The sequence below is a fragment of the Aethalodelphis obliquidens genome, unplaced genomic scaffold (assembly GCF_003676395.1).
Source record: "Aethalodelphis obliquidens isolate GAN/ISIS:26980383/991018 unplaced genomic scaffold, ASM367639v1 scaffold31, whole genome shotgun sequence".
Classification (NCBI taxonomy): domain Eukaryota; kingdom Metazoa; phylum Chordata; class Mammalia; order Artiodactyla; family Delphinidae; genus Aethalodelphis; species Aethalodelphis obliquidens.
The window spans coordinates 18,000,943-18,027,874 of record NW_020837975.1 but is presented as its reverse complement, the minus strand read 5'-3'; the positions used below and the strand labels follow the sequence as shown (position 1 = coordinate 18,027,874).

Here is a 26,932-nt window from a genome sequence, read left to right as displayed (position 1 = left end):
TCATACCTCTTGACGGATTTCCAGCACAGCAGAAGACTTCCTGACTGTGGTTACAGTGTGCAGCCTGGATATAGGAGAAGAAAGATGCAATTTAATATATATATAATACACTATATATGTACATACACACACAGATACATACACAAAGACATGTATGTATAGCATGTCAAACTTGAGTACCACGAAGATTATATGCACAGAACTTGAATTAGAAAGAGATGGAAAATAATAATTCAATTTAGAATATTCAAAGTCAAGAAATTCCTTGGGCAGAGTTTTCCAAAAACAAGCCACTGGTTTAGAGCACATTTCCTGTGCCCTAGTGAGTTTCCTGTCCTCTAGGACAAAATTCTCTGCACACCAACCTACAACTCAGTTGGGCCCTGTGACTCACCCACCTAATGTGGTCAGAGGAGGCTTGGTTACAAGCAATGCCAGAGTCTGGGGCTTTGTTCTTCTTTGTTCTTTATCTTTACTAAAATACTAGGAATGTGGAATGCCTCAGGCCTTCACTATGCACCACCAGCTCTTTTGAACATTTCTATTCCACCTAAGATTGGCCTTGCATCTGAAGTCCGGGTCACCTGTCACTGGTGACTGGTGGCCTCATTGGTCTCTAGGTAGGTGGGGTAAAAGGCCTATGACTCCACGTGCTGCAACATCAATATCTTCCTTTCCCAGACTCTGGTTCACTGGCTTTCAACCACGGCTGTGTCTGTGAATCATCTGGGAGAGATAACCAACTAACCAACCGATGCTCAGGTCTAATCCAGACAGACCAGTTAAATCCAAATGTCTGCAGATGGGGTCCAGAGAGCGGTATTTTTTCAAATTTCCCTGCATGTCTCTAATACACAGCCAGGGTGCGGAAACACTGTTTACAAAATATGCGGGACTACTTCCGGATAATATAGTGTCGTGAATAATAAAACTTCAAAAAGGGCTCTTGGCCCCATTTTTTTCCTTCAGTTCATGAGCTTCTACCAAAATCTCAGGGGACTCAATTCAAGGGGGGAAAAATGAGTTAACTTTTAATGAACCGTTCAAGTTACTCAAAATTTATTTCAACAATCTCATATTCAAACACATTAGCTTTTTTATTTGAATTCAAACTATTTCCCAAGAGAGTCTCCCATTATGAGTAGTACATTTCAGAGCTCAGAAAATGAAAGACCAAGGATAAAATGAATCCAGTTTAATTCAACTGAATTGTTCTGGTGGTACATTAGCCACTCTGAACTGGCTTCCTAGGACTACACCTCACTCTATGGACCTCCACATTACCTATTTTCTTAGCTTTTTGATAGCAGCAAAGATAAATATTGTTCTTCTTGTTTGTCTGTCTTCTTTGGAAAGCTAAAAAGAAAACTCTGGTGGCCACTGCTCAGCCTTCTGGCTGTCCCCCAAAATAGATCCTTCTAGAATCTGCAACTCATCACACCTTTTCAACATTTCTTCTCTGAAGATGCTTCAACCTCTAGCATCCAAGGCCTCCACGCTGCTTCATCACCACCGCCTGCTTTTTCCACCAAAAGCTGAAACTCTGGAGTAAGGAAGCAGCCCTTGCTTTCGTTAGGCAAAGCAATTGCTCTGTTTCATATAAATGGCTAATCGGAGCAGGTGAACCGAATTGTCCCTTGCCTGACTGATTTTTCCAAAGCTTTGTGGCCCTAAGTCATTTTCTTCCACCTAATTTTTTTTCTCTTTGTATTGTGGAGTGTTGAATATTTACGTGCTACTCACACTTGTGAGCAAATATACAGAACACAGAGTCAGTCTGAAGCCAAATTATGAGGTGAGTGAAATTTGTCTTCAGTCATTCCTGTCAAATTCCCATCTCCTTCAGATGAAAAAGTGCCTCACTATTTTCTCCCGCAGCTGTTCCATTACAAGTGTTCTCCCTACCTGCATTCATAATAGAGTTGTTGTGTTTTTTTGTTTGTTTGTTTGTTTTGTGGTACGCGGGCCTCTCACTGTTGTGGCCTCTCCCACTGTGGAGCACAGGCTCCGACGCGCAGGCTCAGCGGCCATGGCTCACGGGCCCAGCCGCTCGGCAGCATGTGGGATCTTCCCGGACCGGGGCACGAACCCGTGTCCCCTGCATCGGCAGGCGGACTCTCAACCACTGCGCCACCAGGGAAGCCCCATAATAGAGTATTAATAGCTGATAAGGACAAAGTGTTATTATGTCCAAAACAGATGCATTTTAGCATTTGAATTTAACTAGTCAATTCAACAGAGATGGTAATAACCACCAACAATGTGAAAAAAGAACACTAACAGTTGTCACCTAGCCCTTTTCACCTGGGCAGTGCCACATGGCATTATTACAGCTTGGAAGATGGGCTTTGCCCTCAGCTCATCCCAATCCTAGGCTCTGAGTGGTTCATTTTCCCAAAGATGTAGAGCTACTGTAAACAGCAAAATCGACCTTAAACTCTGGTCTCCTACCTCCAAGTTGTGTGTTTCTTCCCCTGGACCACGGCAACAGCGACAGCACTACCTTTCGTTTTGTGCCTGTTTTATCTTTTTTTTGCTGCTGTACCAACATGCTGAGGAAACTCAAGGTCAAAAGATTTGTCACTTGCCCGAGCACAGTGAAAGAACAAGGTCAAAACCCACATCTTCTCTCACTTAGGAGTGGCATGGACTAATATACACTACCAAACGTAAAATAGATAGCTAGTGGGAAGCAGCCGCATAGCACAGGGAGATCAGCTCGGTGCTTTGTGACCACCTAGAGGGGTGGGATAGGGAGGGTGGGAGGGAGACGCAAGAGGGAGGGGATATGGGGATATATGTATATGTATAGCTGATTCACTTCGTTATAAAGCATAAACTAACACACCATTGTAAAGCAATTATACTCCAATAAAGATGTTTAAAAAAAAAAAAACCCACATCTTCTCATAGTTAATTCTACCTTTTCCTCTGTTCCCTACTTACTCAAGGAAAATAGCATTGAAAAATATCTAGACTTCAAGTGAGTAAGAATTAAGGGGCCGTTCAATACCCCTCACCTCAGACCAGGAACTTGGTGCCTGTTCCACATTCTACTAAGACTGTCCCTGAGTGGATACAGAACACGACCAATCACCCTCCACTCTTGACTCACCCTGAGCCTTTCGGGTCTTTAGGAAAAATGGCGCTGGATCCCCAAACTCACTTGTTCATTGTGTAGCAGAAGATGTAAAACAGGACATCAAAATCACAATATGTGGGGGAAGGAAGTATAAAAATGTAGATCTTTTTATTCTGTTTAATTTTTTATTATCCTATGGCAGGGATCTTTTCAGAAAATGGGATAATTAAAAGCAACACAGTAGTCATAGCCTAAAATGGTAATAAGTGCTAACATTAAAACTGTAGATCTTTTAGAATGTGTTTGAACTCGAATGAAGATCAGTTTAAAGCAAGTAGATATAGTTATGGGTCAACATGCTTGAGTTTTGAAACCCAACAGACCTTCACCTTGTTTGAACCTCCATTTCCTCATCTGACAAAGAGAAGAAATAATATGGGTCTTGCTGTGAAAATAAAGAAACTGGCAGAGAGTAAAAACGTCATCTCCCCTCCTCCCCTTCCTTTGCCTGTCCAAATCCTATATCTTAGCTAATGGTAGAAATGTCCCAAACAAGAGAATCTTTTCTGTGGTGAAAACTTAATTTTGGATCGATGCCATGTGGCACAGTAACTCTTGGAGTGAAGTGGATTTGGTTCCACATGGGAGTGATACAGGGTGGATGTTCAAATGGTCATGGCTCCGTATCTTGGCTGCTCTACAATAAAAAGCAGAATCACTTTTCCCGCCCTCTACTCCTGTTGTCCAACTCCTATATATCTGATTACTTGATTTCAGGAATTCTGGTGAACAGAAAGTAAAGTCCTCCTAGCACTAATCCTAAGTGATGAGCTCTAACCCTAAGAAGGCAGCATTCCCAGTGGCTTGAACCCCACGGGATTTTGAAACAAAGAGGGTATCCCTCATTTGCAGCTTCAGAAATTTTACCTGAAGTCTTCCAAAGATTTCTTCTTGGTGGCTTTCAAACCACCAGTTTGGCAACAGGCAAATTTGTAATCGATGACCTGGTAAATGATGGGGTTGTACACTGCTGCCGATTTTGCCAGGAGGGTTGGCACCACGGAGAGTTGTATGGGGATGGAGTCTGGCCTTCCAAAAGCTGACCACACGGAGACCACTGCGTAAGGAATCCAGGCGATCAGGAAGCCAGCACAAATCAACATCGCTACCTGGTAAGGGAAAGCGACAGAGAACAAAATCGAGGCACTTGGTGGAAACGATGGGTGTGGGGGAGAGGATCAGGCAGCCTATTTACACCCAAGAAAGTCTGTCTATCATGTGTTCATTTATCTTGCCAGTAGGAATCATTTCATATGGATCTCTGAGATGTTCAGCCAGAAGAAGTTATGACAATTCTTATCCCATTCACCACATCTTATCCATTCTCCACTCCAGAATTTGAATGTACCCAAAGACCCGAAGTTTAACCCTATAAAAGGTGTCAGATTGTGCCTACGTGGAGCAGGAAAATCATGCTAAAAGGACATCTGTGAGCCGGAAATTTCCAGACTTCTCAACCCACATTCACTTAAAAACTAGATGGAGAATGTGTACACCTTGATGAAATTTTAAATCGCCCTCATTTGCCTCAGGAAACTTAGAAACTCTGCCTTTGTTTGAAATTCTAATAGGAAGCTTCTTCCGAGATTTCTATGAAATGGAATTTCCTTTGGCTCAAGTTTGAGGCTCAGATGGTGGAAATTCACGAGCTACAAAGCAAAAGAGTCATCGAGCTTGAACCAAAGTGACACAGTTGTATAAAATGAGACTTTTCCAGAAAGTGCTTTTCTCTCTCACCAAGTTATATTTACCCTTAGAAGCCTCTTAATTTTAGACCAAATTAGACCAAATTGGTCTAATTGGACCAAAGAATAGTTAGAGACAGGGTTCAAAGCACCCTGACTAGTTTCTCACCATCTGCCATTCAGTCTCTTTAAGAATGTAGTCTGGGACTTCCCTGGTGGCACAGTGGTTAAGAATCCACCTGTCAAGGCAGGGGACACGGGTTTGAGCCCTGGTCCAGGAAGGTCCCACATGCCGCAGAGCAACTAAACCCGTGCACCACAACTGCTGAGCCCGCGTGACACAACTACTGAGCCCACGTGCCACAACTACTGAAGCCCGTGTGCCTAGAGCCTGTGCTCCACAACAAGAGAAGCCACCGCAGTGAGAAGCCCGCGCACCGCATCGAAGAGTAGCCCCCGCTCGCCGCAACTAGAGAGAGCCCGCCTGCAGCAACGAAGACCTAACGCAGCCAAAAATAAATAAATTTATTTTGAAAAAAAAGAATGTAGTCTGACCCTATAGATTATCCCACTTGAATTCAACAAATCTTTTTTTAGCAAGTGCTTTGCGTGAGACACTGTGTAAGTGCTCTGGAGACACCCGCACCCCTCCGTGCCTGGGTTGTATCCCTCTAGAGCACAAACAACTACGTGACAAAGCTGAATATGGTTTAAGTGCCGGCTCAGAGGAAGACAAAATTACATGCTATGGAGCAAAGTAAGAAGAGTCTCAGGAGGAATGTGGCGTATAACCTACACGCTGGCAAATGGAAATAAAGGCGAGTGAGACCAGCACAAGCAAAGGTAAAGACAGGTATGTGTGAGGTTTGTATAGGAACTAGTAAGCAATTCACTTTGATGTGTGAGAAAGCAACCAAGGGAGACGAGCCTGGAAAGAAAGATAACATCCACGTATTCAGGGTTCTGTATAACATATTACTGAGCTTGCCCTTAATTCCATATGCCTGAAAGCACCAGGAGGTTTTTGAGCAGGCGACATATGAGAGTCACGTTTAGGAAGATTAACCTCTAAAATAAAATGCAGCTGGGAAAAATCGGAGGCAGAAAAGTCATTGTTTATTCATTCAACCAGCAAGCGTGATAGAGCATCTCCTACGTGTTTGTGTTGAGGATAAAAGAATGAACAAAGCAGACACAATGCCGGCACGCCTAGACTTTCCATTCTGAGTAGGTTTGTTTAGGCGACTGTATGAACAAGAAACAAAAGGGGTCTTAATTAGAGTACCGAGATTTGCAAAGGAAGTCCAAGCTTCCGGTTTTCTTTTAAATGCGAGCTATTTTAAGCCCCGGTTGAGAGAGAGTGAACTAACTTCAAAGCATCCTTAATACCATTATCTACTAGATTATTCTTTCAGTAAGATAAGTAATGAAACCGTATTCAAATTTGCCCTCTGTGTGATGAAGATCTGCTGTTGTTTGTTTGTATTTATTTTCCTCTTCCCAGTATACCTTCGGCCTTAGCATTGCCAGCAACCCTTCTGCCCTGTATCCTCTTTTATGGAGTTGGCATCTCAGGAATCACAAGACCAAGTCTAACCAGAGGACTGCATGCCCCTGGCTACAATCCTAGGAGCAGGGTTGGACACATGACTAGAACGAGCATAGTCAGACCCACCCTGGGATTTTATAAAGGCAGTTTTAGGAAAAGTCAGCCTTCCTTTTGAGTTACCTAAAGGCCTGGGAGGATGAGAGGCTGGAGATATCTGAGACCAGGAGCCACTTCCTTTCACAGCCCCCATCCCCTAATTTAAGAAGTAAAATGTAAATTAACAGCTCCCAGCATCAAGGTCAGCAACGTCAAGCTGGTGTGGAGGATGAGGAATGAGACACCAAATAGTTTATTAATAGTAGTTAAAGCAACAATAGTTGCACATACTTGATTGTGTTTGAAATCCAATTGGAAGAGTTTTTCCCATAACAAAGTCATTTGTGTGCATGTGCATTTCAATATGCTTTTGTGGGAGCAGGAAGTGGTCCGGACCCCTCAGTCTACTTGATCTGTGGCACAGCCTGCCAGTAGGGTGTGCTTGCCCTGAGAACCCCATGTGTGTGGGCTGTGTCAAGAAGCAAGCATAAGAAATCTACCTGAAAGTCTCAGATTCTAAAGTTCTACCCCAAAAAGTTCAAGGATCATCTTTAAATATTAACTGTAGCAGAGAAAAACCTCAACAGTAACCATTTTGCTCCATTTTGCAAATAGAGAATCTAAATCCCAAAGAGGTGAATCAAATGAGCCCAGATCTCCTGCACGTCCTCAAGTCCCGAGTTAGGGTCCTGAGCTAAACTTCTCACCTGCGCTCAGCAGTTATAGAGGAGGCCTGAAGCACACATGCAGCTCTCCTGCCTACTTGCCTTTCCATCTTTCTGCAGACGCTTACCCAGGAGAAACAGCATTTGGTTTGGTCTGTGTGACTTTTGTTTGTAAATGGAGTGGATGCCTCAAAGCTCACAGCGAGGGTCATATTTTTTTCTAAATCCTCAAATAAACAATAACAATATAAATAAAGCTTGCTCTAGCCGATGTCTGGGAACTTAACATAGCTCCATCCTCTCTCCTTTGGTGTGAGTCATAAGATGATTTCACAGTATCTCAAAAGCTGTTTTCTGTGTTGCTGCCAAAGTCATTGACAAAAAATAGATTAGCACTTAGTCCATAATATTTTCTACGTTTTACATATTTTCTCTTTTTATGGGAGTGTATAATGGGGAACACTAAGGACTTAAAACATTTGCATTTTGTTATCCTTTTTAAAAGGACAGAAGAGAATTAAAATATACCAAGGTTTTTACATACATAGCAAATGAATCCGAGTGTTTTTTCTGGGATTAGAATAAAGCTAAATACTTCAAACTGAATGACTAGAAATCAAGTTTAAAGCAGAAAGAGGGATAAAAGCTGAGATCTCAAAGTACTGCATAATGTTACTTACGTTTTTGAAGCGAATACAAAGTTAATATGAGGCACAGTCATTTTCTACAAGCTTCTCATGTTAAATAAAGTCCACAAAATATTAAACTTTGAAATATTAAAGCTATTTTTAAGAGAGACTACAAAACTTTGCAAAACTTTGCAAAAGTTTCACGTGACATTCAGTTTTCCCAGAACTTTCTACTCAAGTTGGAGCACGTTTAATCTTCCCATCACTCTGTCCTTCACTTTCCACATTTCTAAGTGTGTCCTCATTTCTATTTTCCAAAATTTCTCTCCCAGACATCCTTAAACCAACTCTAATACAGGCACCTGTACCCATCAATTTCTTCTAAGTTGTTTATTTTTTTAATTGCTTCATTTTTATCACTGCCTTCTGGTTCACTGGAAAAGGAATAAAACTTCAAATTCTTAAACTAGACAGTTTTTGTGGGAGGAAATTCATAGAATACGTGTTTAGCTTCTACAAAAGAATCACACATCTGCAACCCTGCTGATTTTTAAAATATCTTGCTGCAGAGGACCAAGAAATACTGGTACGTTTCAGCTGCACGGTTCAAGCTGGCATCAGGCATCACGTAAGCAATACTGCCCACAATGGATCAATTCCAGTGAATTAACCAATTAAAGCAAGAATAGAATAGGGATGAAGAAGTTCTATAAGGTGCTGCCTCTGGGCCCAATACATCTGAACCATTACAGCAGAGAAGTTTTCCAAAAAAGGGAAGTCCTATCTCGTCTGTGTGCAGAGGCAGCGTGGAATAGTGGGGAAGTCTGACATGGAGATATTCAGGTTTGGATTCCAATCTTGCTTCAGTTCCACTGACCACTGTAAGGGAGACAGAATCTCTCTCTAAGATCTGCCCCTTCAGTTCCTTCCACCAGGCTCCTTTGCCCAGATATAAGTAAGACTTCAGCCAACATTTGAAGCTGCCTGCTACCTTGGATAATGAAATAGATAAGGAGAGGACTGGATGCGGAAGTGAAGGCTTAAAATCAGAGCCAAAGAGATGGAATAAATGCCCCACCAATGATGAGGCTGAATCACACTCCAGAACCAGCTAGACTACTGATAACAAAGATATTTCAGTGGCTGGGATGAGATAAGGTCACAAGGAGAGAGATCACCACATCTGTGCATTGAGAGACAGGGCAGGAGAGGGTCCCGCCTGCCTACAGAGAGTGTACATTTGGCAGGAACACAGGCAGGATCAGATCTGGTTTTTCTCTCTTGGCTCTAGCCAGCAAGTATATGGATTTGTTCCCAACTAGAGGGGAAAACAGTAATAAAAGTTGGCAATGCAATGATAAATGCCAATTGTAAGACTACGACCCTCCACGCGTGGGCAGCCTGTCATTGAGGGATGCTGCCAGTGACAAGGAGGAAGGTGGGGAGCTGGACAGCTGTGACCTACCTTCCTCGGCCCTCTGTTTCCTCATCTATATAGAAACAGGGGTAGCGATATTTCGCTTTCACACCACCTTTAAGAAATTAAGTAATGCGACAACTCCAAACACGTCTAGTTTGAGTTTCCTCCTTCCTTCTATTTTACCAGCAGAATGACAACAAAGGCCAACTGTCTCAGACCCACCGTCATACACTGATGAAAAAATTTCTGAGAGCTTTGGTGCCCTGGTTGTGATTCGACTAGGAAATATTAATTTATATTTTTTTAAAAAAGGAGTAGGGACCTCCCTGGTGGCGCAGTGGTTAAGAACCTGCCTGCCAATGCAGGGGACACGGGTTTGAACCCTGGTCAGGGAAGATCCCACATGCCAAGGAGCAGCTAAGCCCGTGTGCCACAACCACTGAGCCTGCACCCTAGAGCCCGCATGCCGCAACCACTGAGCCCGAGAGCCACAACTACTGAAGCCCACGTGCCTAGAACCCATGCCCCACAACAAGAGAAGCCACCGCAATGAGAAGCCTGCACACCGCAACGAAGACCCAACACAGCCAAAAAATAAATTTAAAAAATTTTTTTAAAGGAGTGGAAGAAAAAGAAGAATTCTGCACTTCCCAGTTGCAGTTTTCTCAAATCTTAAAATACCACTACTCCATAAGCAAGCGAAAGCTGTGATTGGAAGGAGAGGCTGCAAATTAGGTCATGTCACTCTATGCATCTGTGTTTTGAGTTGTAAGCAACAGAAATGGACGTTAGCTGAGTGAGACAGAAAAGGAATGCACTGGTTAGGACAGAGCATCACTGGGAATGCTCAACTGAGAATCGGGGCCAAGCAGACAGAAATGATACCCAAAAACTATGACCTGAACCTGTTCTGATACACAAACTCCTGCTGCTGTAGCCGTGTCCTTGGGAGCAATCTCCCTGCCCTTCACCAGGTGTCACTAGTTTCTGAGACAGGCTACCATAGCTGGAGCCTAGGGTCATAGCTGCACTCTAGCCACAAGGGAATCTTGGAAAATCAATAACTTGTCTTGGCGTATCTTTTAAGTCAAGAGGCCATCTTTGCACAGAAACATTGTTTCTCCCCTGCTGCTCCCCAGCAAGACATAAAATGTTGACAATTTCTCAACATGGAAATTTCAGACCCGGAAAGGGTTTCAGCCACTGTCAGCCAAAACAAATAACAAGCGTCAGCTTTGCGAGATTTCTCAGTGGGGAAGTGGCAAAACTGGCACTGAACTTTGAAATTCTTTCCATCGACAAATATATCTGTATATGTTTGAGGCATTGTATTAGGTTCTGGGGACACAAAGTGAACAGAAAGATATGCTTGTTACCCCTGTGGGCCTTATCAACTAGTGGTAAAGACAGACATGGAACAAATCATCACAGAAGTAAGTAGGTTATTGTAAATTAACTAAAAATTGTGACAAGTTCTACAAGGCAAATGTAAAAGCGGCAATGAAACATTTTAATAGGAGGACGTGAATTCAATTTGGAGAACGCTTCTCTGGAAAGTAACACTGAAGCTAAGAACAAGTAAGAAGAACCAGAGGAAAGCAATTAATAAATTGGTTCAAGAATACAGCTCTGCTTTCCCACTAACTGCCCTCAGAGTCCCCATGGGGGTTCTCTGACGCCGAACCCCCAATGATAAATAACATTCCATGAGCAATGCTGGAGGGGAGTCTTTTGAAGGAAGCAGAGGTTTACGTTGATGAGTTTTAAAAAGGCTTCACAGTCAATGTGAAAGAACAAAGCAAAACAAAATGCCTCTGCAGGTATAAAAGGGACAGAGGGCCTCAAGCTGGGGGTCAAGGGACCAGTTAACACTGATCAAGGTGATTAGGTTAATTAACATAGTATATTCAATTATGTGTCATCCCAGCAATCCTGATTAAGCATCTAGCAGGTGTCGGGCCCTGGGGAGCCAGAGCAAACAGCACTTGCTCTCATCCAGCTACTATCTTGCAAAAAGAGCCACAAAGATGTGTCATTCAGAAAAGTGGATATGCCAAGTCCTCTGGTGGCCCATAGCAGAGGGACTTCAACAAAGCAGGAGGGATTGGGAAGGTTTCCTGGTAGAAATAAGAGAAATAAAGAGCAACCCAGGTGTCCACAGGATCTGGATACTAACTATAGGCCTGGGACATTGTAGGTGAGCTGTGTGTGCTGAATGAATAAATATGAAGTACCAAGATGTGCAGCATAGTCATATACGGAAAAATTAATGGAAACTTCTGGTATTTCCTTCCTGTTACTCCACCTTCCCCCTCATCATAGCAGCAGCAAGAGTGTCCACTGCATTGGTATGAAGGTTGTCACAAGCAGAAATGCCGAAGAAGTAAAACGTTCATTTCTCAGCCTCTGAGTTTCAAAATAGAAATTCGAAACTTACAAGAGAGGAAATAGTTGAAATAGAGGGTTTCGAGTGTGACAAAAATGATTTTTGAGTATCTACAGCCAGAGATGTGCAAGACTAGAGGCATTAAGTGTACAGTGTGGACAAGTTAAAGGGACGTACGTGGATACAAGAGCCCACAGTCCGTCAAGGGCCTACAGCCCAAAGGCAAGGGAGGACATCAGAGGAGCTGGTAACTGACCTTGAGAAGCTGTCCTGAAAATACTCCACTGAACCGAGCACAGGGGGCCAGGGAAGGGGTTGGGGGAACAATAGACTCTCAATGCAGTTGCACAAGCAGACAGCTTGTGCCTCACTTCCCAGGGTGCCAGCCAAGGTCTTGACATCCACCCAATGGGTTGCCAAAGAAGGATGGGGAAGTACCTGGAATTTCCAGTGAGTCTAAAGAGGCCTTATAGCTGAAACAAGAAAGATGCGAAGTGACCCATGACAATGGATGCCTGAGGCCAGAGGAAACCTTAACTATCTCAGCAATACTAGGGTCAATAAATGACAACAACCAAACAAGATGCCCCCGCCCATTGGTCCCATGGAGTTATAAAGACCTCCCTGAACTTACACAGAGCCTAGGAAGAGGAGGAAAACCCAATTCAACTGAATTTACCCTGATTGTGTAACGTTGTTTGTTTTACAAGGTCAAATGCCGGCATAAAAATGAGATTATACTGAGTCATAGGAATATGAAGAGAAAGGGTTTTTTCTTTCCTTTTTTTTTTTTTTTGGTTTCTGTAGGGTTTTTTTTTGCTTTTGCACACCTCTGCAATTTCTGTAGTCTGAAATTTCAGCCTGCTATAAAAGTCTAGCAAAACCATTTTTTAATTAATTAGAAGGAAATTACAATGTGGAGAAAGGTTTATAGCTGGAACATCAATTTTTAAGTTGGCGAGGTCAGACTGGCAAAATGCAGGCCCAGATAATAACCTACCTAGAAATAATTAGAGTACACAAAGAAATGAATTATTTTCATCCCATAATCCTATGAGGTAGCCTTTCATAAGCTTTTAGACCAGGACATTATGAAGATCAGAAGCATCAAATGAACAAGCAAAGGGCCAATCCTGAGAGGTAGTTGAATGCAGGACAAGGCTTCTAAGACTATGAAAAGGCCTGTGAAGGTTTTTCTACTTACTTTTACTCACTACAAAAAAAATCAAAATTAACTAGTAATTGAAAATAGTTTAAATTTAGAACAGAATGTGCCACAGTAGAAAGTTCTGTTTATTTTTCAAGGTAGGTTGAATTTTGACTTAAATATTTTGCACAAATGTCAATAATTAGAAGCATTGTATGTTTAGGTTATTTTAATATAGGTTTTATATATACAAATGAAGTCAAGATGTAACATATACTATAGATATCATGTATAATATAATGAGAATACACGTTAGAAGTCATATATAAAGTAAAATCATACACATATATGCCTACGCTTTTCCTCTAACATTGCTTTGATTAAATCTGGTCTGGGTGAGCCTGACTATTTGATCTGCACAGTGCAGGGCAAGGAGAATGATGACACATCAAGGTTGGGATTGACATATACACACTACTATATTTAAAATAGATAACCAACAGGACTTACTGTATAGCACAGGGGACTCTGCTCAAAACCCTATAATCTAAATGGGAAAAGAATTTGAAAAAGAATAGATACATTTATATGTATAACTGAAGCACTTTGCTCTATACCTGAAACTAACACAACATTGTTAATCAACTATACCCCAATATAAAATAAAATTTTTTAATAAAAACAAACAAAAGAACTACGCATCAAATTAAATGTTATATGCTGAGCTTCCCCGTGTATGTATAACGAGCTTTAGGAGCTCTGACTAACGAGCTGCCCACCCTCAAGAATACACGAAGAACCAGATGCTAGGGTATTGGTGAAAGCTGGCTTTGAGTGGGCTGAGTTGAGGAGTTCAACTAACAGGAGAGAGGATGATGAGTGATTGCCTCAGAGAAACGGGAGAAGGGCCTCATGGGTAGGAGGACCCAGATTCACCCAGACAAGTGTCTCAAGGCCAGTAACCTTGGAGGATGGGAAGAGGAGAGGACATCATATGACATCTCGGCAGCTTCATGGCATGCCACACTACAGGAATGCAACTGAGATCACATCCCCATGTGACAGCCATCACGTGGTTCCCTGGGCATACTTCCACGAACTACTGAACACAAATACTTTTAGCTCGGTTGCATTCATCTAGTTCCTAGAACAGTACCTGGTACCGAATAGGATTTGGATGAAACGGAATCCACATTTAACTTGGATGAATTTATTGGCATTAGTTGGTTTTTTACATCACAGACAGGAGCTAAAGGAAGAGCTAGAAATGAAGAACTTAATTCATGATCCTGAATTTATGGAAATATTTTTCTTACATAACAGCCCATTGTAAGCTAGAAGTTGATCATGATTCCTGATGCTGCATATTTGTCCAGGTAGAACAGCTCCATTTTTAGGTGATCAGTATAGATTTAGAGTGATGAAAAGTTCAAACTTTCTTCTACGCAAATGTGGAGTTTAGGGAGTAAAGGAACCAGAACCTCTAGCTCTCACTGTGCAACCAAGAGGTCCTTGCACAACATCTAAAAATCTGAAATTTGGAGAGAAAACTATTACTAGGACAAAAGTCCTGACTTAGTAGGTAGCCACCTGTGGTCTGGAGGGAACTGTGTTACTCCTGGTCCCTAAGGCCAGTGGTCTCCAGGGTAGGCTGTGAGGACACTTGAAGGTGGATATCACTCAACATGATGGATTGGGACACCAGAAGAATGATTAGAACTTCAATCTACATTTATTTTTATCTTTCAAATATAAGATGGAAACTAGGGTGTGCTAATATTAAAAACTCAGTTTGAGAGTATGTGCTGAAAACTATTTCCTCGATATAAGGGTGAAACGTGATGGAAGTGTAAAGACCACTGCCTTAGCCCTTACCAGACCTCCTAAAAGTTAGAAGAGACATGAGGAATCATGATTCCTTTAACATCATCCACGCAGCCGATGACAGGATAACATGTTTATCTCATTGACTCCCCACCACAACCCAGAGAGATAGATGTTACTATCCCTGTTACACAAGTGAGGAAGTAGAGATTCAAAGAAGCTAAGTATCTGTCTCTGGGTCACAAACCTGGCAAGTGTCGGTGATAGAATCCAAACTCTCATCCGTTTTCAAACTGTCTGCTCTTCTCCTTACACCACAATATCTGAAGAGCTGCTAACTCTGAGGCTAGCATTTGCCAAGGGACTCAATGCTGCAGAAATTGCCCTTGTGTGAAGATGGGTTTCCCATAGGAAAGCAGACATGGTAAGCTCTGACTCTGTTAATAAGGAATGTCCCTAATCATGCCCATCAAAGTCCATACAGGACAGTAAATACTGTGAGGCGTTCTATGAATCATAAAAGTTATTACTCTTATTAGTGAAATAATTATAAGAAGCAATGATATCCTATTCAATAGAAAGAAAAAGCCCCCAGTAGATCCATTGTATAAATTCGGTAGCTATTAGACGTGTGTGTGTGTGTGTGTGTGTGTGTGTGTGTGTGTGTGTAAATGAGAGGGAGATAGAGACAGAGGGAAGAGATACTACAAAGGTTTAAATAAATAATAACAAAGTTCATAAGGACATAAACAGTGGACATTCGGAGTTCTCCCAGTCTCCAACATTCTCTGTCCTCTTTGCCCTATTAAGTTTTAACTGATTAGAAAACACGTTTGTAAATTATGACACAGTTACCTTGGTCAGTTTCATTTCCAGCACGTGGCTACTAGGGATCCGACTGTCAAAATGAGCTACTTCTTTGGAGGAAGACTTAACCTTAGCAATGATCTTCACATAGGAGAACACGATCACAGCCGTTGGGAGCAAGAGGCAGAAGAAGAGGATGTTCAGGATGAAAATCTGGCCCCCTACTGAGGCCTGGGCCAACCACCAGTCCAGGGTGCACGAGGTTCCGAAGGGCTCAGGTGCGTAGTCCCCCAGACCTACCAAGGGCATGGTGGTCCAAAAGGAAGCATAGGCCCAGATGACGGCCAGGCAGATGTAGGCGTGCTTTCTTTTCAGCCAAACCCCTGGAGGTGGAAGAATAGCATTAGCAGGATGTAATCTACCCTCCGCCCAGATACCTCCCTTCCATAGGTCAAATTCCACATCCAAAGAGTTAATCCATTGGATTCTGGGAGAAGTGGTCACAGTAACCAAAGCCGGAGGGAGAGTAGGGTGGAGGGAAGAGAGTTCCAGAGCTTGGGCCCTTTTTCCAAGAGAATAAAACTGGAAGTGATTTCACAGGGAAGGTTTTCTCTAGGCATCTGGGAGCCTTGGGAGGGGGAAGTGACAAAAGCTGGGGAGAGGTGGCAGTAAAAAAGATGAGAGGATGCTGAAGACAGTGGAAGATCTTGGGAAAACATCCGGAATGATCTTTGAGATCCTATCCAGGACAAGAGGCCAACTGGTAGAATATAAAGATGGAGCCCAAAAAAGCATGTGTTAAGGGTTTATCTAAGGTAGAGTCCTTTGCGGGAGAAGTGATAAGACACTGCCCGTATCTTTAAAATATGCTTCTTCCTAAAAGCTCGTGTGCCTCTCACCTAAGCACTCGTGGAGTGGGTGTTGGTGCCACGGTCATGACTGTGTGGGGTGACGTTATGGGGTGACCCCACTGGGTGAGAGGAGATTTTGAATCTTCCAATGTTATTAATACGACAGTCACATTCACACAGCCACAGATGGAGAAGTGGGGAATCTAGGTAGATCATATCATGTTCTGCAAAAGAAATTCTGTGAAAATATTTCCAGTAAAACAACAACAACAAAAAATGAGGTCTGTGTTTCAGCACTAGTTTCCATTCGCCGAAAGAGAATTCCAAGAGGCAGAAACAGTGCAGTCATTTAAGGAAAGCTGTAAAGCGCTAGTGATCATTTGCAAAAGTTCAATACAACCACCTAAGACAGGTCAGCCTGATCTAGGGTTTCAGCCTGCAGGGGAAATTACCTCCATACCGGTTATTGCCTGAAACCCAAAGGGCCAGAGAAGTAACCCCTAACTGCCTTGTTTTTTGGTAGCAGAGAAGAAATATCAAAACATGCTTAATAAAAGCCAAATGATTTCTTCAGCACAGACTCAAGGCCTGCCTCTGTTTAGTGTCATGTGAGGTCTGGGAAATCAGAAGGGCCTAATGCTTCTCATTTCTAGTATTTGACCCTCTTCCTGTAACCTTTCCAGACGTCAGTGTTCTTATCAGTAAAATGGAGAAAATAAAGATATACTGCTTACAGATTTTGGTACGGGTGAAATGAACAATGCCAGGCCTCCTTTGCAAACTATGAAGAACTGCACTAACACGAGTATTTACTCCTGTGTTTGTCTTATTTGGCGCTAAGAAGAAATATAACAGATTGTTTCCTTTGTCTCTATTTTTTCAAACATACAGTGCCATAAAATGCAAATTTCACGGACCCACCAGAGAGGGGTAACAATTACGTAGCCACAACATCTGTCAGCTCTCAGTTCTCCACTCTAATGGAGAAGACACTGGCACAAATAATTATATATATTTATAGGAATGTGCATAGGCATACGTAGAAGCATTTATGGTTAGGGTTACTTAGTGAGGTGTTTTATACTTACATTCGGTTATGGTGAAAGGCTGTCAAGTACAGGAGGGAGTAGATTAGTAGATTGGTTCTGTGATGCTCCAGCAGTCAGAACTAGGACCAATGGGTGGAGGTTACTGGGAGGCAGTTTTGTCTTAATATAAGGAATAACATTGTAACAATGAGAGCAGACCAATCCGAGAATGGGCTGCCTTGTGCAGTAGTAAGCTCCCCGTCACTGGTCACTGGAATTATTCAAGAAGAGGCCAAGTGGCTGTCTGTCAGGGATGCCTTAAAACAGTTTATCACATTACATGGGAAAAAGGTCTACATGTCCCCAAGCGACCTTCTAATTCCAGCATTCCAAGACACTGTGTGGAGTGTTTAATTGTGCGACAAAACAAATGATGAAACTAGACTATCGAGAATCAACCTTAGAAGAAGCTGGAAAAAAATATATCGTTCCCATAGGAATTATGCCCTGCAATGATTCTGGGGATGGGCGGCACCATCTCTTTAACTGACCCAAAGCCTAAAGTCAGGAGAATATTTAAAAAGCAGAGACATCGAGGTTTAGTATTCCTCAAATATTCTCAGGAAATGGAACTTTTGCTTTTTTGTCTGTAAAATCTATATTTAAAATCTATTTTTGATATGATCAAAAATAAGTTTATAGAAAAATATTGAATCTGAAATCATCCAGCATAGTTATAATTGTATTTTTTGTATTTTATTGGAATTTTTGATTCAAGCTATTTCCATTGCAAGTTTTAAGCTGTTTAGAAAAAGATGCAATTTTTATTTTTAAAGGTGAGCCTGGATGGTGCAGACATTGGGCCATGACCCTACCCCTGCCCTGACCCCCTGCATGTTTTTTTTTTTTTTTTAATTTAGGACTGTAAACTTTTAAAATATAAAGAGAAATTCCACCCCATTGAGAGTGTCACATCAACTTGATCCTTCCCATTTCAGGCTCCAGGCCACAGTCTGTCCCCATGGTCACACAATCAAGCTGATTGAGATTAACAAACAAAGCCGCTGTGGTGGGAACCAATATTATTCCCTGGTTACACCTGGTTCTCAGTATTAAATTTAAGGGGCCCAAATCCTTCTCTTTTGGGTTCAATAGATTTCCAGAGCCCCAAGAAGCCAAAGTACGAAAAGTTAATTTTTCACACGTAGAATCGTTTTATCGTTAAAGAAAAATCTTTAGCCTCTGAAAATTTGTTTATTGCTGGCTCACCCCTGGCCAGTTCTCTTAGCTACTCATCTTTCTACCTACCAAGACCACAAAAAGAATGTTGGGCGGTATTTCTGTATGTGTGTCCTTTCCTGCAGGCACGGCTCTCTAACCTGGAGGAGAATTCCTCTTCTCTGCAGTCATAGGGATCCTGAGTGCTAAAGGAGAACCAGAAACATCTTTCCATATAATTATATTTACTACTTGGGGAACCAGCTAAACGTCTTGGACCCAACATCCTTTCAATGTATAAAATGCATTCTTTTGCTTGTATGGCATAACACGGTAAAAGCTTACACAATTTAGACAGAAAAACGATACTTTTAAAAGCATCATAGCCAAACACCAGACATTCCTATAAAAGTAGTATTTAAAGAAACCTACATTGACACAGGTTCCAATCTTTAAACATAGGTTAGAACAAGATAAGCTATAAGTAGAAATACTCCTGGTCTCTGAGGTTATTCATAATCCTTATTACCTCTGGGTAAAACTTGCACCGCTTTGACAATCCACCTAGATTTGACTCTCAGGGAATAGAAACCTTCCTACTTACCATACGATAAATAGCAGATTTTCAAGTACCGGTCCAGGCTGACAGCAGTCATGGTGATAAGACTTCCACAGCCGAAGAAAAATCCAGCCCATCCGTACCAGCGGCAGCCAATCCAGCCAAACACCCAGCGGTGACAGAAGCAAGAGATGATGGTGAACGGTTTGCCTACAACTGGAGCGCCAAGCAACTTGTCAAGGGAAGTTCCCTTCGGTTAAAATTTACCTCGCCTACCGCAACTCGCTGTTGAGCTTTATCCCATGCAGACCACAGAGAGCTCTTTTCGGAAATGTTAGGCCCAGTTTGTTTACAGCCAGACCCAGATTTCTGGGATTTAAACTATTTATTCCTTCAGGCTTCATCAGTTCCTTTTGTTTGTTTGTTTGTTTACTTTCTAGGAAGTCATCTTCTACTTTAATTCATGCCCTGCACCCGCCTTATCCAGCTGTGCATTCAATCTTCCCCTCTTTGAAGGAAATGGCTGAGGAAGCTTTCCAAAATCTGTATCTGATCCATCTGTCAAAAGAGGGTTCCCCAACCTTAATGCATTAGAAGAACCAAGTCACTGACATTGGCAGCCTGCAGGGGCCAGCCTTCCCCACCCCTCCCAGGTGTGCCCCGTACCTGGTACACTGTTAGTTCAGTCAATTAACACATATTTATTGGGTGCTTTTCTAAGTTAGACATACATCGCCTCTAGTGGTCTACACAGCTGGTCTCATACTCCAACTGGCTAGACTGGGCACCCTCATATCAGAGCTTCCCAGTCCTATTGGGTCTACAACCCATTGTCAGTGAGGAAACCCAGTGTAAAAGAATTCGTGTTTTGTTTAACAAATGAACTATTTAGTGCCCAGGATGCAACAAGGTGCCAGAGGACAAAGTGGAGACTAAGATTAACAGATTCATTTTTAATAGATAGAGGGGGCAAAAGAAACAAATAATTTGTAATATAAGATACAATGTGATGGACTGATGGGTCATGATGAGTTCCGGGAAGAAAAATGAAGCAGAGGAAGGAAATAGACGGAAATGGTTGTTTTATATCAGGAGATCAGGGAAGACCTCTCTGCGCATGTGATGTTTAGGTAGATGCTAAATCAGTGGTTGAGGACTCGAGCAAACATCTAGAGGGAAAATATTCTAGGCAGGGGAGACAGCAAACTCAGAGCTTGAATTGAGTGTCTGCTGGGTGGGTGCTAAAGACAGCAAAAAAGACAATTGAATGTGACTCCGATGGAGCAAAATTTGTGTCTGTTGTGCCTGGGATCCATCAGCAAAAGGTATTTTAGGCTTCTTTCTGGAGTGGAGCTTTTGATGAACCTATGGGATGTCATCTAGAACCTTCGGGATGCCAAAGGGTTTTGATGAACCTCTTGGAAAGGTCTCTCCCTCCTCCACTAGGTAGAATGGTTCTAAACCCAGCTGCACATTAAAATCACTGGAGGAGTTTTGTTTTGTTTTGCTTTGCTTTGCTTAATTTTAAATATCAGTGTCCGGAGCTCCAACCCCCAGATAATCTGATTTAATTTATCTGGATTTAATTTACCTGACTTCATTTATCTGGCTGGGCCGTCACAATATATTGTTTTTAGCTCCCCAGGTGATTCTAATACATATACATGATTGAGAGCCATTGATATTTAAACAATAAATATTAGTTGTATAGATGACATACATCTGGTCTCTAGGATGTGTTTATTCAAGGTGCTTATAATGGAATATAGTGAAGCAAGAAAAAAAATTAAAAAGACATAAAAATTTTTAAGGTTTATTGGAAGGAAAAAATGTATTTAAGAGATAACCAGAGGTTGCAAAAAATGATCTGAGTTGATCAGAGAAAACTAACCCATGCTTTCTGGTGAATTACTCTAAAGATATATACAGAGTAATGAGGTGGTTTATGCAATTCTGCAGCAGACTTGCTTGGTTGAAAGCATTTTCAATGTATCTGACCAACTAAGGACATTTTTATTCAAACCTAGTCTAATTCAGCCTTAAGCATAAGTCGGTTATAAGCGAAGGACGTGACTGAAATGGCAGGTTTCATTCAAGCATTTTACGTTCAGTACCAGCGAGAGAACCACTAGGGGGCAGCATGGTGAGCTGACCGGAGAGCCATCATTCATGTTGCGACACCGCCATCGCGTGGCCAAAACGAGAATGGCAGTCACTTTGCAGCCTCGCAAATTCTCTGAGGCGTATCGCGACTATTTTCACAGAAAAGGGCCGGATATGTCACTTTCCTCTTAATGTGCATGTGTATTTCCCCAAAGAGGTCATGATATTTCAGTCTGTCCATACTGAGTAAAGTCTTCCCAAATAACCAAGATCATCCAAACTCAGTGAGAGGGCAGCACATCCATGGCTGTGTAATAAACAGTGACTCAGTAAGTAGACACATCACCAAGACTTGTTTTCAGAGACTGGCAGTGGCAGAAAAATCCACTTATGAAGAGAGAAACAAATACCGGGAAACATTTTAGAAGGGATGCTTTGGATGAGACCCTGCTAAAAGATTTCCAGTGGAAAGACGAGTTGATGTGTGCTATTCAAACTCAATTTCCCTAATTCTAGTAACTTAAAACCATACGCTGTGTAGCAGAAAGTGGGGATCCAGAGGCATATTTGAGTGTATCTAGGCAACTCTGGAATTTTCTATGTAAATGTAAAGGGAAGTGACTGACCCAAAATTGTTCATATTTGTAAAAATGAATTACGGTTAAAGAGAAATTTTCTTCCAATTCCTCCTTGCTGGGTTACCAGAAAGACCAAAGAAGCAAGAAATAAACCAGTGGTTCAAAATTTTGGCTGCACAATAAATTTACCTGGAAATTCTAATTTTAAATAACCTGATGGCCAGGTAACATTCTCAACTAATTAAAAGCAAAATTTCTGGGTATGAAACCCAGCTGTGAGTTGTTTTTGTTTTGTTTTTGTTTTTAATTTCCCCAAGTGACTTTTTTGTGCAGCCAAGGTCAAGAACCACTGAACTAGAAGCTTCCTATACTTGCAGTCAGTCCCTAAGCCACACTTAAATATGTCATTACAAGGGCAACCGTTCCCCCTTCCTTGGCTCACCTTTCTGACCCATCATTTACCCTTAAGACCTCACCCCCTTGATGTTTATTTTAACAGATTTCCCTAAGCGAGTGAGGGACAGTAACAGAGCTCAAAACAGTGATCTAAATCCTGTCTGTAAGTTTCTGTTTTCTGAATCATTTAGCCCACTATACTGTGAGGTATCCAAAGTCTCATGTATCATTTCAAATTGTATCCTCAGCATCTACCATGCCCGGCACATGGAATGGACTCCATCTATGTTAAATGGATGATCTCTTTAGCCAAACAACACTCTGCTGACTTACCACAAACACTGTAAAGATGATTTGTGAAAGGAGGAGCAAAAGAAGCTGGGGGTAGGGTGATCTGTGAGCCAGTGAGGACTTTATAACGGGACATTCAAACCCCCAAAGAAGAAATGGCATGGCTGCGTTACCTGAAATCCCCAGATCACAGATCGCTAAATTGATAGTCATTATTTCCGCAGGTTTCAGCTTCTTTTTTCGTCTAGAAGACATATAAAGGACATACCCATTTCCAAATGTGGACAGAATCCCTACAAGGAAAAATACAAATTTCCATTGTTAAAACTAGGATTTAGAGCTCACTCAGATATGAAACACTTCTCAATTTCAAAAAATGGACACCATAGATTTAGAGGGTAGCGAGAGGATTCTAAATAAAAATCTAAGTCAAGAAGATGAAATAAAAAGCATGAGTTGTGAGTGACAGGCGAGGGATGGTTCACCTCCAAAGGGATAGGAGTCAGGGATGGTCAAACGGCACTTACCCAGAAAAAGAACCACTAATTTCCCAGTGAAGCTCAGTAGGGTGTGGGAATCCCCATGGTCAGTTCTTGGACTAATCCCCAGGATGCAGCATCTCCTCAGCCATTTTTAGAGTATTAGCTTTATAGAACTCCTCCCCTCTGATGAGGAGGGTTAACCCCTTGGCTATCGATAAATTCTGAAGATGAAGTGACCCAAACCAAATGAGGTGCTTTCACTCTTCTTGTGGACTCCTGAGGGGGGACCAGCATTCAGGAGAAGCAGAGGCCAGATTAGGCTGGCATGACCTCCTGCAAGGACAGGGTCATCTCCTGGAGACACATCCAGGACTTTTTTGCATCCTGAGGACATGGACGCTGGATATCTGCCACTGCTACTGGACTCAGTATGAAGGGGAAGTGGGTGACGATTGCTAACATGGACTCTCCCACTCCCACCAAAGGGAGAGAAAGTGGCCGTCAACCCACCAACCTACCAACAATGATATAAATGTGTTCCCACTTTTATATATCCTTTTATTAATGACTGGCTTTGACATTACAATGATACTGTTCAAAAGTTCTTACAAACCCAGTTTAAATCCAAAAAGACCCAATCCCTACTGACTTTAGTTAAGAAAAGAATACACCTACTTCCATAGCTTAACATGTAGAGTAGATTTCTTCAGGAATTCTTGCTTCATAGTGTAGCTGTGTATAAATGAGAATCTGGTACAGCTGCCTTTAGTAGTAAGGAATAAGGAGAGTATTAACAGGAGAAACCCAGATTTTTCTATCTTAACTTCTACTTCTCCACCACAATTCATTGGGGGGGGGGGCAAGGGGGAAAAATGTGTGTTTCAGCTGATGGTCTGAAACCACCAGGCATTAACTGCGTTTGTGGTCTTAGGAAATTCTGAATCCCAGGAGTCAGTGCTGCCTCGCGGTCTATTAAAACCTCTTTAGCTTTCTTAAGACAGAGGAGGAAAAAAATAGAAGAGGTGGTGGAGATTCTAAACCAACTAAAATGAAACCCATGTCGCATTAAAGGAAACAAGCTAACAAGGCACACTGGGAAACTAAAATGTGAAAACATGGCTAGAAAAATTATAAACACATGCCTTCTACTTTGTATCCAAAAAGATTAAAAAACAGTAACTATGCATATGCAGTTGATACACAAAGCTCATTTAAACATCCTTTGTCTTTTTACTTCTCTTTTGAGAATATTGATTTTCTTATTTTTCCTTTCTTAAATTATCTTTACTAATGATTCATAAGGTTTCACCCAGTGCCCAAAGCTTATCAAAAAATAGTTAACTCTCTGCGAGAGCTGCATGTTGATTATTCCCACAGGCAATCTCCCGTAGGGGAGTATGAGGAGAATGCAAACCTATTTTTAATGAGAGTTAAAGGAAAAGAAGATTAAGAAGGTAAAAGCTAAAGTGAGGGGGACATTTTTTGATGATCAAAATCCTGACTTTCTATGAATACAAAAAATTTAAATCTCGTATATAGACCGTTAATGAACTACGTATTTGTAGTAAAAGAGTAGAGGACGGAAATGGGTCTCTAGTTTATTTCTCCTCTATTCCAAACTCACATTATCTTTTCATCTTCCAGTTTTCCCTAAGACTTCTAGTATTTAACAAAGCTCACCAAGAATGTCATTCCACTCTGGTTCCTTTAAAGGAATCTGGGCACATCCCCAGGAGGGAGGGAACCAGACACAGCACCGAACCCAAGACTGGGTCGAGGATGAGTCCAGCCCCCACCAGCTGACCCTGGCCTCATCCTGAACGAACGACTGCTCTGGAACATACATTTGGCCCCACCCCCGACTCCCTGAGTGATCTGAGGCTCCCTTTGTTCCGGGACTCTTTGCGGACCCCTTTATCTGGTGCCTCTTCAGTACTCCCATTTGAATATGATTGTAGATTTTCACCCCTTAATCGTCCTCCCTATTTTGTGTCATCTGGAGAAACATGTCAGGTTACAGATGCTACTTTGTAATTCATTCCTTGCAATTGATTGCGACAAATTCAATTTATAAGATGTCTATTTTTCTGTCTTTTCTGATCATTGAAAGTACTTATGTTTAATAAAAATTCAATGTGGATTTTACTACCAGGTAGTCCCTGTGCGGGGAGAGAGTAGTTTGCCCATTTTGTTCCCTTCTGTATTCCCAGCAACTTAAACAGTGGCAAAGAATAGGCACTCGATATATACTTGTGTTTGAAAGGACATGGAGGTCCATTGATAAGAAAAAGAATTTAAATCAGTACCATAATAACTAATAGCAAAGCCAAGGACCCAGGGAATCCCTTTGCAGTGGAATTTCTGATTCAATTTCATGGATTCCTTTTGCCTCAAGCACTGACCATAGAGGGGTCTCCAGACTTTTCTAATGAGTTTGGCTAATTTCAGGAGGTTAAATGAAAGTCTTAGCCCGTAATAAGTAGATGAGAAAGAGAGAGAGAGAAGGAGGGGGAGAGAAAGAGAGAAGGAGACAGAGAAAGCTTGACCCAACAACTGAAAAGATTAAAGGCAGACACACCTAAAGACATAACCCACCTGCACACTGATTACCCAAACTTAAAACAGCGATTTTCAATGTAAGAAAAGTACTGTGGTTGAATCTAATTACCTAGACTTGTGCTGTCCAATAGAAATGTCATGGAAACCAGAAATGTGGGCCACACATGTAGTTAAATTTTTTCTGGTTGTCATATTAAGCAAAGTAAAAATATTACTAAATGAATTTTGAGAATATATTTATTTAACCTAATAGGCCCCAAATGTTATAGGTTAGACATGTAGTCGATTGTTTAAAATTATTAATGAGCTATTTTACATGATTTTTTCTGGTCCTATGTTTTCAGTATCTGGTGTCTATTTATACTACAGCACATCTCAATTTGGAAGAGTCACAGTTCAAGGACTCAGGAGCCACACGTGGCCACCACATTGGATACCAGAGCCTGGAAGCAGACGTACCATGCTGTGGATCAGGCAGGAAAACGTTTGACCCTGAACTGACTTCCGTTTATTATTCATACATTTTTTTCAACTCTCATCAAAATCACTTAGTGATGCTATCATGGTGGGACCTGACTTTAGGTGAAGTAAACACAGTGTATCCATCCTGACTACAGCATTGGGACAGAGTTCTCTCCATTGTGAAAAGCAGAGGCTAAACTAGATGAGTTCTAAGGTCCGTTCTGAGACTATACTCTTATCCTTATATCAAAAGTATTTTTCAAAAAGTAAAAGCATTCTAATTAACTAAGAGCTCATGATCATTAAGTTTGTCATTTGGTAGACAAGCCTACTATCAAAGCAACCAAAATGAAATATAGTCTCAAGATAAATTATTTTGCTGTAAAACTTCTTTGGATTATCGAGGGAATATTTATCCCTAATAATAAAGATCATAGAGTCGTTTCTATGAAACATGTGTGAACTCTGTGATGCCACCCCTTCTTCCTGCTTCCTCCCGCTCTCCATCTCAAAATATCCACTCAAGTGTTGGAATCTTTGTGCAAAATTAACATAGCAGCCCATGAATTTTCTAGATGCAGCCTTTGCACTGAAAAGGCGAGGAAACTTACCAATGATTGTTAAGTAAAAGCCAGCCACTAAATCCGCTTCCCAGGAAAGTTTGGAAGCAAAGGGATCCCCCTCCCGAAGGTAGTACGGCAGGCGCTCATCCAGGGCCGGAGCCGTGTGGTTCAAAGCCATGCCCTCCTCCGGCGCCAGGGTCTGAAAGGCAGATACGTGGAGGTCACCGCAGAACTGAAGAAGCCAGCCCGACCCATCTCATAACCACGCCCCCTGCTTTAAAATGAAAAGCACGTTCCCAGAGTCATGCTTGAGTCTCTAATTAATAACTGGTGAACACTTGAACGTTTTTCTTCCATGATCCAAATATGTCAATATTCAATTCTTCAGTGTGTAGATTAGCCAAGCCTATCCTATGTTATCTCATTTTTTTTTTGGCCACATTGGATCTTAGCTCCCCGACCGATCGAACCTGTGCCCCCTGCAGCGGAGGC

General features: G+C 41.8%; 1 protein-coding gene across 1 annotated transcript; it reads right to left on the bottom strand.

Moving 5' to 3' along the window:
- On the bottom strand, positions 1–26,714 carry OPN5 (opsin 5). Its single transcript, XM_027126815.1, has 6 exons — positions 26,489–26,714; positions 22,548–22,667; positions 19,052–19,222; positions 15,399–15,733; positions 4,010–4,251; positions 1–64 (listed from the first exon to the last, which is right to left on the bottom strand). Exons 1-6 carry the CDS (start codon positions 26,616–26,618, stop codon positions 1–3), a joined length of 1,062 nt encoding a protein of 353 aa, XP_026982616.1. The 5' UTR covers positions 26,619–26,714.
- Positions 26,715–26,932: the final 218 nt, after the last annotated feature.